This window comes from Ailuropoda melanoleuca, chromosome 5 (assembly GCF_002007445.2).
Source record: "Ailuropoda melanoleuca isolate Jingjing chromosome 5, ASM200744v2, whole genome shotgun sequence".
In the NCBI taxonomy this organism is placed as follows: Eukaryota; Metazoa; Chordata; class Mammalia; order Carnivora; family Ursidae; genus Ailuropoda; species Ailuropoda melanoleuca.
In genome coordinates, this window is record NC_048222.1 from 97,884,065 (window position 1) to 97,896,523 (window position 12,459).

Consider the following 12,459-nt stretch of genomic DNA (forward strand, 5'->3'; position numbering starts at 1 on the left):
AAAAGTTTAGTTAGCAGAATTTATCCAATGAAATGCAAAAATCTGCTCGATGCCATTTACTTGCCATTTACATCCATGCGTACTTGTAAGCAAATTCTATTTTTCTGTTTGTCAAACTATCAAAGCAAATGTCAACCTATTCTCTGGAAAGTTTCATGGATAAAATATTAAACACACACACGCACACAACTTTTTGTTAGAGTGGGCCACAAATAAATAAAATTGAACAATAACCGTTTGACCATTAAATCTTGGCAGTGCTGCATTTAGTATTACAGGGTCTCAAGTAGACCTAAATTAAGGAAAAGCAGACACTTGTAAGTTTATTTCTTATTATGTTAAACTGTCAAGTAAATTCATGTACATGTTTAATTTTACTTATGGCTATTACCCAATGCAACCTAGGGTATATTCAAATACATGAACTATCAATTTTTTAGAGAAAATATTTCCATCATAAACAGAGAGTTTAGTCTGTTTACATATGCTGCATAATCATTAACTTCCAACATGCAACTAACCTTACTGGGAACTAGACTAAAGTCCCCACCAGACATGTGAGTTCTCAATCTGTCCCCCTCAATTTGGAGGGGATAAATTTCTACTGCACCTGTGCCTACTCTCACATTGGAACCTTCCATGAACTGGTTGTCATTTTCAATTAGACAACAGTGGATAATCAAACACCAGTGATCACTCATTTACAGATGTATTATAACAAATACAGAAGTGCTCTTATTTATGACAAAAAAAAAAGTCAGGTGTAGTGATAAAATCATCTTCATAAAGCAGTATACATATCTCTTTTTAACACTATGCTGGGTGCAAATTCTAAAGTATAATCTATAAATTAAGCAAGAGTACAGGGACAAATAACTGGAAAAATATTCCAAATATATATAAATGAAAGTCATACAGTTAAAGAGAGAGGAATATGATAATCAGGGATCCAGATTATCCATGCTGATACTAAAATCTTATGTAATAGAAGGTGCTCTCTGCCATACAACACTTACCCACAATGTTATAGTATTAATGACGGCATTTATTGCATTTCATATATTGCATTATTTTGGCACAAACAGCACAATAAGAAAAAAAATATGTAGCATGGTGTGTGAGAAGGCACATTGTCCTTTTCAGAAGTCCATTATAAAGGCAGCTGGACAGATTCTGGCTAAACACAAGTGGGATGCCAGCCCATCTCCTTCCATCCCCATCCCACCCTCCCATTCAAGCACTGGTTACAAAAGTGCCTGTGTGGCCCTGAGAAGTGAGTCATGGATGTTCCATTTACAGATGGGGTGGAGTTGAGGGAAATCACTATTACATGCCCAGTTAGCTGGAAAAGTCCATCCTGTTTTTCCTCTTTTACATAACAATCATGTTTCACAAACCTGAGATAAAGAATACTCGGTAAGTAGGAACTCACCAAATATTTCAGCACTGGTACGCAAAAGGGAAAGACTTACTTTTACAGCCAAGGACATGACCTCATAGCGCAGGCCTAACAATTCACACTAGGCAAGGGACTTGTACAATCAGGATAAAACATTTGTTCCTTTTCGCCCACACCAAGAAAAACAGTGGCTGGAGAAATAAGCACAGTGCCAGTTCCCAAATCAGATTCACCCACCAGGAGTTCACACAGACAGCCAAAGCATTTCATGAGTGCAAAGACAATCTTTTACAACTTCCTTTGCCTAGGAAACAAAACAGCAAAGTGGCTTCCTTAAGCTGACCTCACAAGTAAACCATGAGAAACACAACGTAAAGCCACAATGACAAAAATCAATGCTCTCTTTAGATCTATACTCTGTGCATTAAAATGCCACATGCCTGGCCCATCTCTCGATACCACCTACTAAGCCAAATGACAATGCGTAATGTGACCAATTCACATCTCAGAACTCAAAATTATAATACATATCTTAGCTTTAAAAATATCTATTCCAAGCCCCTTAATTTTTCCAAGTTCTCCCAAAATCTAAAACGTTGTGTCACTTTTTCTAAATGTTACTTCAAATAAATCTTAATTAGATCTCTCTCTTGGTCACCAACTGAAGACCCGCACGCAGCTCCTAACCTGTGTTCTGAGCCATGATAAAGATTACAGGGGGCTCTGAAGCATGGGGGAAGCAGTGACCCCACCCAACTAGGAAAAATTGTGCATATGTACATTGCTGACAATTACCAATATCACCAATTAAATTGGCCTCCTAAGGCTCATAAGGAACTTAGATTGTTAAACACATTAAAATTCACAGCATATTACTTTTAATAACAGGAACTATCAGTTATTTTAATGAAGAGGACAATTTCTACGAAGAGCTTTTATTCAAATCAGGTTTCTCCCCCAATATTATCCTTACCCGGTCCACCTCCCCCTCACAGCATAGAGTATTCCAAAGACTATTTAACATTTAAAATAATTTAAACCACAAAAGCCACATAAATTCATTAGAACAAAATCCAAAATACCCACAAAAAATAACACACAAAAGAGTAAAATTAAATTTTCAGCCACCCCTTGGCAGCCACTGGCTGCTGGACAGTGCGGCTCTCTTCCATATATGCATAATCGGTCACACACTCCTATTTTTAAAAACTAATCATGTAAGTTTGTATCTTGTTTTTACTTTTTTTTTTTTAAGATTTTACTTATTTGACAGAGAGAGTGAGAGAGAGAGACAGTGCACGTGCACAAGCAGGTGGAATGGCAGGGAAAGGGAGATACAGGGCTCCATGACCCAGCCAAAGGCAGATGCTTAACCGACTGAGCCACCCAGGCGCCCCTTGTTTTAACTTTTTCTATCCAGAACTCCTTTCTGTGTGTGTATACATATACCCATATGTATGTATATGTGCGTGTGTGCATGGATGTATGAATACGCACATCCACGCGTGCACACGCACACATAAAATGATGATTTGGCTGCTGCAGAGTATCATCCATGGTGCAATGGGCATCATTTTGCTTAACAGTATTTCCCCCTTCAGCTAAATAAGATTTTTTTCTTGATAAGAAAAAAAGCATATAATTCTGAAAAACAAACAAACCACACTCCTAAAAATCCTCCTGAACCCCCAGTCACCTCTAACCAGGTCTGAGTTACAGCCTGCTGGGTGTCGTAACAGTCCTCTAAAATCTTCAGGTTCCTATTTCACCACTGATAACATCAAAGTTAGAAAAAAAAAAAGTAAATAAAAACATGTCACTTGAGTTCTGTCTCAAGCCTCTGAAAAATGGTTCAATTTTAATAAAGCCTCAATGGGAATAATACCAAACTCCATGACTTAAAAGTCTCTTGGTTACACTTAAAAGATCATTTTGCACTGCATTAGATTCTTTTGAAAAGATTTTCAAACTCAGTGTATTACCTCCTTACCACCTATGTAACCCTATGACATAGGACGGTGCTATAACTCTACAAATGACAAAACCGAGAACCAGAGATGTAAAGAGACTTGTCCAGGCCCATGTCAACATGGTGACTGAGGCAGGACTAAATCAATGGTCTCCTCAATTTGTCTTCCAAGTGCTTTTAACAGAACCCATTGCATTAGCTGGAACAGTCCCTTCTTTACCTCTGCCAAAAATCTCTAATAACCCCCCACGGTGTATGGCATGTTTCAAGAGAAGAAGGTATGATGTAATGAGTATGCCAATAAATCCAAAACCACAGGCAAGGAAACCTCCAGGAAGGCTTTCAGAAAGAAGAAAAAAAGAAATCAAAACTGCTATTTATGCCACGTGTGTCACATGTCTGATGTCATAAGCATTAAAAATTAGTGTAGTGAAACTACACTGTATCTTCTCCAGAATATTCTCCCTACTTCAGAAAAATCTCATTAACAATGCGTATGTCCTGGGAGCTGACAGTGGGAGGGGAGGAAGCACTTCTGTGTAATTTCCTTCTGTCCAAGAGACCAATTTCCACTCCTACCCTCAGTCACACTAAGCATAAGAACAGTGAGTTCTTAATCCTATACTTAAAGTTTTACTCTTTATCATTGAATTACCTTCTCGTTATAGTTTCCAATGCGTACTTTGCTGTTTATTCATCTCGGTAAATAATCTGTTATCCTTTAGATTGCAAACTCCGGTAGGCAGGACCATGAGTATCCTACCTTGATGTGTCCAGGTGGAGAACAAAGCCACAAGCACGTGAGCATCAGATGCTACTTGATAATGATGGTAAGTAGATTAAATTATACTTATACTAACCCTGTAACAGGGTACTTAAATTTTTTCTAACAGAACAACGTGGATTAGTAGTAACTAGGCCATTTGGCCTTAGATATTCGGGACTGGAGGGGAGAAGGAATGGAATCTACTTCTAGCCTTTACAGAGCTAGCTACCAAGCAGCTGAAATGCTTCCACTTACTTCTCATGTCCCAGGTGATATATAAGCTTACTCACTTCATCTAACTGGTCCAAAATAAAATACTCGATTACCTAAGATCCTTTTACCTCCCTGTTGCATATCCATTTTAGATGAAGACTGGTCTACTAATTTAACAGAAACATTAAAAAACAAAACATGTTGAAAAAAAAACACCATAAGATAAAACCTCAAACTTGAACCAGGTGAGTCAATGGGCATACCTTGGCTTTTAAAATTTTCTACATTCCTATGTGAACATGCTGACCTCAAATCCAAGGTAACCAGGAACCCAATTTTACTTCTGACTTGAGCCACTAGACAAATCACCTCTTTTTGTGCTACTTTATCCTTCTAGAACAAACGGTTGTTCAAATATATATTTATGTATCAACTAATTAAAAGTGAAAGTATTCTGAAGACCAGCAAATAGAGAATAATCTCAAAGTTCAAGACCATGATGGAATTTTATAACTTTAAATAGAGCTTACACTTCACAAATACCATAATCATATATTGTTCCTAACTACTTCTCCCAAACATGTAAAATGAATCTCTTTTGATTCCTTTTGTTTTCCTAGAAGTCTCTTTCCTCAAAGCTATGAAAGGGCTTTTGTTGAGATCCCAAACAAAATACACTTAAGAAGGAATCTTGACTGTGATGTTCCTCTTTTTAAATGGAACACCAGAGAGCATGAAGATCTGAAAATGACCTGAGAGATAAGCTACTTATATTGGACAAAAATTGTCCTCTCTAACCAACTATACAGTACGTGAAAACCGTCAGACTGAGAGGGAACAGTAAGAAACGGAGGGAAGTGCCCAGGAAGTGCACAAGAGTAAACAGAGTAACACATAGGGCAAAACTTGACGAAAGGCTAAACTTCAGAGAACTGGACAAAAGTTTAAAATAACTAGTGAAGTCCATCACAGAAAGAGAAGAGATATAAAAAGGCTTTCACAAACTCTAAAATATATATGTGTGTGTGTATATATGTAAGCCCATATATATATTATATATATATATTTATAAAATATATATAAAGTTGGATCTTATTTTTACTTAGGCTTTTCTCCAAAATATATGTTAATATATGCTACAAAACTGCCCAAAAAGTCTATCTGATTTCTCAGGAGACTTTCATTCCCAAGATTCACAAGTTACATACTGTATTTAAATGCACTGAAAAATATAAATTCACGTTAGGAATACTAGATTTTTAACCTAATTTTAACTAGATTTTTAACTTTAACTTCTCAAAATCTATTCAACTATGAAGTGGGTTCCTGCAGCTAATCCCTGTATAAGGCACCCTCTTCCCCAAAAAGCACATGCCAGCTTCTATCTAGTAAAACCTGGATAAAGTGAAGCACAAGGGCAAGAAAAGGAAATTTTCTAGGGGACTTTTCCCAGGAGGGCTACACTGCATCCGAGAGTTAGACTAGGTGGAGAGACAGGAGCAAAGACTTGCTTGGGTGTCCTTTGTTGATCTGGTGTGCACTGGTTGATTTGTCCCCCACCTTCCTGCATCTTCACAGACATGTGCTTGTTCACTTCTTTGTCCATGATGACCCCTAGCAGGGACACTGCTGAAGGGCCACAGGAGTGAAATGTTCAACTGACAGCTCCAATTCTCCTAATCTACCTCAAAAATCTAACTCAAAAACTTGTAGAAAATCCTAACGAGGTCAAGAAAAAAAAAAAAAAAGTCCTTGGCATACTTTTGCGTTCTTCATTATACACCAATGGGACGTCAGAACATTATACTGAAAATGTTCCCACAAAGTGGGAATCAATTGCCCTAATATGGCCAAGCCCTAAATATAGCCACAATTTTTTTGTTCAAAATACACTCAATTAAACTTGTGGATGGAGGAAATGGTGGTGGGCAACTGGGCAGCGAGCACAGGAAACAATGACAGTGTAACTCCACTATCTCCACCAGCATGAAAACGGCTTTAAATGTCCTTGACAAGGGCTGCCAAAGTAAAGACACCAGTAACACACATGCCCTTTTTTCTCCAGGCTTTGCTCCCTTGATCGAGTCTGGGTTACTGGGAAGGAAGAAAAGAAATTCCATACCCTGGGTCTGAAGTAATTCTACCATTCTGAGAAGGGACACATCACTAGTACTCAAAGCAGTGAAAGGAATAGGATTCCCTACTCAAATTATAAGGATCCAGTTAGTCTAAAGGAAACATGAGAATTTAAATAGGGTAGTTTAGAGTCCTCACAATTTACCTTCCAAACAACATCACACCCACACACACCTCACAAACACAAAATACTGATATTTAATATTCACATAACTACAGTGAGGAGCTGTTTTCAATGAATGGAATTCAAGAAAAGCAAAATCTAGAATACAAAACTTAACCCAAAATTTATTCAAAGTTTCACTTCAAACTTTTAAAAGGTTTATTATATTGGTTCTGGACTTGTTCAATAAACTATTTTTGCAAGACATTTTGGTCAAAGAAACGGGTAGCACTCTGTCACAGTTGAAGTAGATACTCAGTTTGAAACTTTGCTGAATAAAACTTGTTAAAAGTACATGCATTAAACTTCTCAACATACGTGTGCTGAAAGGCAACACAGGACATTTTAAGTCACCTGCTAAAAGTTAGGTCTTGAAAGCAGAATAACATTGAGATTTTAAAGACTGGATTCCGAGGTCAAACTGCTTGGGTCAAAACACAGGCTCAGCCACTTACGCCAGTGGATCTTGGGCATGCTGTTTAAGTTCTCTGTGACTTTAAGTTTCCTCATCTGTAAAATGGGAGTTGTAATAGCACCTACCTCACAGGGTTGTTAAAGAGAGAAATGAAAGAAATCAACATAAACCATTTAAGTTGGTAAACGCTCAATAAATACTAGCAATTATTATTCAAAGTTGTGTGCTCACAAGGTCAGATCTATTAGATATATGCATCAGCGTTGTTAAATTAAAAACTCAACCATTTCATAAAAGCATCTTACTCCCCTTTTCCATACATCAGGCGGCATCAACCTTCAAAATGATGTGGAAATTACATACTTTCATTCATCCGTCTAAGAGCCTGTCACATAAGCAAGAGAGAAGGAAGATGCCTTTTTCGTGACTGTTGCTCCTTCCTAACTTCAAAATACTGTCACGTACACAATAGGTTGGAGCTGCCCTCAAAATGACAGCTCACAGCTTTGCAGCGCCCGCAGAGGCGCCCAGGCGGCTCTGCCGGGAAGGGGTTCACCCCAATTCACGGCGAATCTCCCATCTCCACAGCCAAGCAAGCGCACGCCTGGGAATGCCAAAGAACACAACAGAACTCTCTGCAAGGAGGAAGGGACCCTGAGTAGTGGGGAAAGAGAGGGAGGGAGGAAGGGGCGGAAGGGAGGAAAGGACCCTCCCGGTCAAAGAGGTTTCGGAGCCCCACTCGGATCAGGCGCTTCCACGATGACAAGCCCGGGACCCGGTGCCGGCGACGGGCTGCGATGTCCCAAGCGGCCCACTCCCTTCTCCTTCCCTCCCCCGGCGGGCACCGAAGCCAACTCCGGTCCTGCTCCCGTCTCGCCTCTCGGCGCCTCCTCACCTAAACGCGGGTCCTTCCTTGGAAGCCCTGCCCTGGGCAGACGCCGACGCGGAGCTGCCGCCGCTGCCGCTGCCCTTTTTGTTAAAGAGCTTCTGGAGCAGGGTCGGGGCCATGATGCTGCCGCCGCCGCTGCAGCTCCGGCCGTGGCGCTCGGGGGGCCGGCAGCTCAGCGCGCAGCCGGGGGCGGCGGCCGCGGCNTCGGGCGGCCCTGTGCTCCCGGCACTCGGGGAGCAGAGGCGGCGCGGGCACGACACTTAAAGGGGCCCGGGAGGCGGGGGCGGCCGCCGCGCGGAGGGGTAGGCTGCCGGTGGGGCGCAGCTCCGCGAGCGGCGAGGGGTGCCGGAGGTGGCTGCATTCTTTCGAAAGCGAGGGAGCAGCTGGGCCGATCTTTGTTCTTTTGAGACAAAGCCCCTGAACTTGGGTCCTCGCTTTGTGCAGGTGCAAGTGCTCGTGTATAGAAAGCCCGTGGTGGGGGAAAGGGTTTATTTAATACATGAGGTTGCCGTTTCACAGGACTGATTGGAATCTCACGACACCCAAGGTATTGGCATGTTTCTACCATATCCAGATTAGATCTCTCCGGGTTTTTTTGTTTTTTAATTTAAACTGTTTAGTCGAATTATTTGCTCTTTAGCATCTTGGGTCACTAGTTATATAAAGTTGCTTGTGAAATTAAAAAACACATGGAATTCACTACATAGATTTATAAAATTAAGAGAAGCTATTTCGTAAGGAGAGAATGCTTTCCTAATACATATTTAACAATCAAGGCATATAATAACCTGATATCAACAGCAGATAGCTATTATTTGATTTGGGGAAGGGAGGAGTTTTCCTTTGAGTTTCCTACCCAGTCCCACCCAGCCTCTGTGAGAACTTTAGCCTTTGGTGTGGAACTCTCCCAACAGCCTGTGGTGTAGGAACGTGCCAGACTCAAAGCAGCTTCTTAATCTGCCTTATAGCGTTAGCTCTTCAGTTTTTCTGATGAGAAGTAATCGAGATAAAAGTAAAATTCCAACCCTGCCTCTCGTAGCTTCTCCTTCATGGGCAATGAACAGTGACTCACCTGGATTCTCTTAGAAACAAAGGAGATCTCTTGGAAACTCAAAAAGGAAAATGTATTTCCAAGAACATAAATAATCAAAAAGGAGATCTCTTGGAAACTCAAAAAGTTCAAAGGAGATCTCTTGGAAACTCAAAAAGGAAAATGTATTTCCAAGAACATAAATAATCAAAAATACTTCTTTCTGGCTTTGGTAGGAAACTAGCTGTGAATGATGATGTGCTGAAATTTCACAAAAGTAAGGGAAAAGTGGTAGAAATTGAAATTCAGTCATTTTTTTCCCGTTCAGATTTCTACTATTAAAATAGTGGATTAAGTGTTCATGCCAGTAAGCAGTCCTTGTTTTGCACAATGGAGTGTACACAGAACCCTGATTTGCAACGTTGGTATCTCTGTTTACTGGGAGCATCTACGTCATGGAACTGCCAGTATTGGTCAGTATCCTATGTAACAGGTATTGGCTTCGTCTGACTTTATTAAGACATGGTCCCAGGTCATGTTATGGCTGGCACTTGACCACTCTCCCTTTCCCCATCCTTGCTCAGAAAATGTCCTTTATTCTCCAAACTCAAGTGCATTCTCACGCCTACAACTTTTGTAACTGCACACTGAAGAGGAGTTCGGCATGGTGTCCCTTGTGTCCCCCCACCTCCAAGGACTATTTCAATTCCAGCCCCAGTCCAAGTGTGCAGAATCACCCAAAAGAGGCAATTCAAAAATCAGCCTGCCCCAAACATCACCCTCAGTTTTGATCTTCACTGGGCAACTATAAAGGGGGTGTGTGCATTTCAAACTATTAAGGACAGACTTCAGTTAGGCGAGAAAGAAAGGAACTGAGATGGTTCCCCTCTCTCCCTTTTGTCCCTTTGCTTCCTCTCAACACCACATTCTTCCTCATGCTGGTTCTGGCCACACATCTCACTCTTAATTTTAAAAGCATACAAAAATTCTGACCAGCAAAATGTGGGGAGATAGCTGTAGGCAGCTCTCCTATCCCAGTTTCATTATTTTTCTTCTTGTCTGTTCAGGGCCTCTTCAAAAACCCCATCTTTTGCCTGTCGTGCATTGGTCACTGCCTTACTCCCTGAAGTTTGTCATACTCCCAGTCTCCAGCACGGTCGTGTGGCTTGTCCCAATTCCATACATCTCATTCACCTCATCCCACTCACTCCATCTTAGAAAATCTACTGGCTGGCTTCTCCTGTATGCAAGCTGTCAAGAAGAGAAAGGAATAAAACAATATCCAGAATTCTTGGGAGATGACAGAATAACACTTAAGATGGGAAAGGAGGAATTGTAAGAGGGCTAACTTACTTATCCTGTTCTGTTCTGAGTCCTGCTGACGGTTCTCTCAGTGAATGAATGTATGTTCTGGAAGTTGCTTTAGGAGTTTCACTTGTACGATTAGATTGCCCTGTACTCCATAGCCTACCTAATATTTATTACCCCTTCTTCCTAACAGAACTCCAGTTTTGTTCAGGTGTCCATCGCTCCCCTAGGCCAGCGTGCCTCAGGTAAACTGACATTATCCCCAAACTAGCTGAATGATCTGAGGGTCATGCCATTGCTTGTGCAAGGTATTGGTTCAGGAATGAGCCCGTGAGGCAATTCTAGCCAAGGAGGAAAGAAGGAAAGGAGCCAGAGAAGGAGTGATTTCTCACTCTTAAGAGAATTCTAAGGAGAGATGGGGGTGGTTGTTTTTTCTTCTTTTGGATGTTGTTTGTGTCCATGTAATTCTACAGCTGTGTTACTAGCAGCCTGGGCATAAAACCAGTTAGTTCGAGAGATGGCAGAGCAGAGAGGTGGAAGCAAGCTGTGTCTTGATAAGATTGTGGAGCCACAATACGTCTACCCTAAGCTAACCTTCCCCATTTGATGAGATGATATTTGTATTATCTGAGGCCAAAAGCAGTCTGTAAGAGGGTCCTGTTTTGTGTTCTCTATTGCTTGTTATGTGAAACAAATAAACCCCTGCTTGTTTAACCCTCAGGACACCAATCATCACCAAAGGAACTACTTTATTTTTTCATATTTTTTAAAAATTTTTTTTGAATTTTATTTGAGAGAGAGAGAGAGAGAGAGAACGATTGGGGAAGGGGCAGAGGGAGAAGCAGACTCCTTGTGGATCAGGGAGCCTGACATGGGACTCAATCCCAGGTCCCTAGTTTTTTCATATTTTTAAGTCATTTGCAAATCATTTATAAGAAGCAAGAATAAAAGATAGTAGTGAAACAATTTTAAAATAAATTTTAATAAGAATTTAAACATAGTGGGGCACCTGGGTGGCTCAGTCAGTTAAGCGTCTACCTTCAGCTCAGGTCATGATTCCGGGGTCCTGGGATCAAGCCCCACATCTGGCTCCTTGCTCAGCCGGGAGCCTGCTTCTCCCTCTCCTCTGCCTGCCACTCCCCCTGCTTGTGCTGTCTATCAAATAAATAAATAAATAAAATCTTTAAAAAAAAAAGAATTTAAACATAGCAAATTCAAATTTTTATCCTATATTTTCCTGCAATTAAAGAAATATTACCCTAAATGGGCCATGTCTTTGTTTTTTTTTTTTTTTAAGGTAATCCCATGCCCATTTTGGGGCTCAATGCTGAGATCAAGAGTTACATGCTCTACCGACGGAGGCCAGGTACCCCAAGCCATATCCTTTACAACTATTGATCAGTCAGTATATATGAACCAGGAACAAAATCATCTCATAAATATTGACTCCAAATTAAAAATACATCTCTAATGTGCTAGTTTATTCTTACTTTTGCTGCTTCTTGCACTTGGATCAACAAAAATACTTTTGAAAATGGTGGCTTGAAATCTTGTTGAAAAGAAGATAGCTATCTTCTTTACTATAAATATTTTCATATTTTTTATTATAATATTTTTTATTACATTATGTTAGTCACCATACAGTACACCCCTGGTTTTTGATGTAAAGTTCAATGATTCATTAGTTGCGTATAACACCCAGTGCACCATGCAATATGTGCCCTCCTTACTACCCATCACCAGCCTATCCCATTCCCCACCCTCCTTCCCTCTGAAGCCCTCAGTTTAAAACATTTCCATATTTAGATTTATAAACAACGATTAGAACTAGCAATTTAAACACATTGGACTTCTTAAAATTATACAAGGTATGTCAATTATATCTTAGTAAAACTGGAGGAAAAAAGAATTAGCAATTCAGTTAATTTTTCCTCTCTACATCATGATTTCCTTCCATTCACCTTTGCGTATACATTGCCTTTAGCATTTGTTGACTTGCAAACTGTATCAACTATGTATGATGCAAAACATCAAAAAAGATGACAAAATACATCTTTTTTGGATGGCTCAGGTTCTTGTTGCAAAATATTGAATAATGAAGTCATTCCTGTTGAATGGATAAGAATACCATATTTCCTTTTTATCTTTAAATATATATTATTGAATTATCA

General features: G+C 40.3%; 1 protein-coding gene and 1 long non-coding RNA gene across 3 annotated transcripts in view; one reads left to right on the forward strand and one right to left on the reverse strand.

Moving 5' to 3' along the window:
* Nucleotides 1–8,158, reverse strand: part of FNIP2 (folliculin interacting protein 2) — a 129,987-nt gene extending 121,829 nt beyond the window's left edge. For both annotated transcript variants that reach the window (XM_034661440.1, XM_011228029.3), the window contains exon 1: nucleotides 7,957–8,158. In XM_034661440.1, coding sequence (XP_034517331.1) covers nucleotides 7,957–8,069 — 113 coding nt within the window. In that variant the 5' untranslated portion in view covers nucleotides 8,070–8,158. The remainder of the gene's footprint in view (nucleotides 1–7,956) is intronic.
* A 21-nt stretch (nucleotides 8,159–8,179) lies between these two features.
* On the forward strand, nucleotides 8,180–11,797 carry LOC117802410. Its single transcript, XR_004625794.1, has 4 exons — nucleotides 8,180–8,497; nucleotides 9,309–9,453; nucleotides 10,482–10,533; nucleotides 11,586–11,797. It is a non-coding gene; the product is annotated as an uncharacterized LOC117802410 (long non-coding RNA).
* Nucleotides 11,798–12,459: the final 662 nt, after the last annotated feature.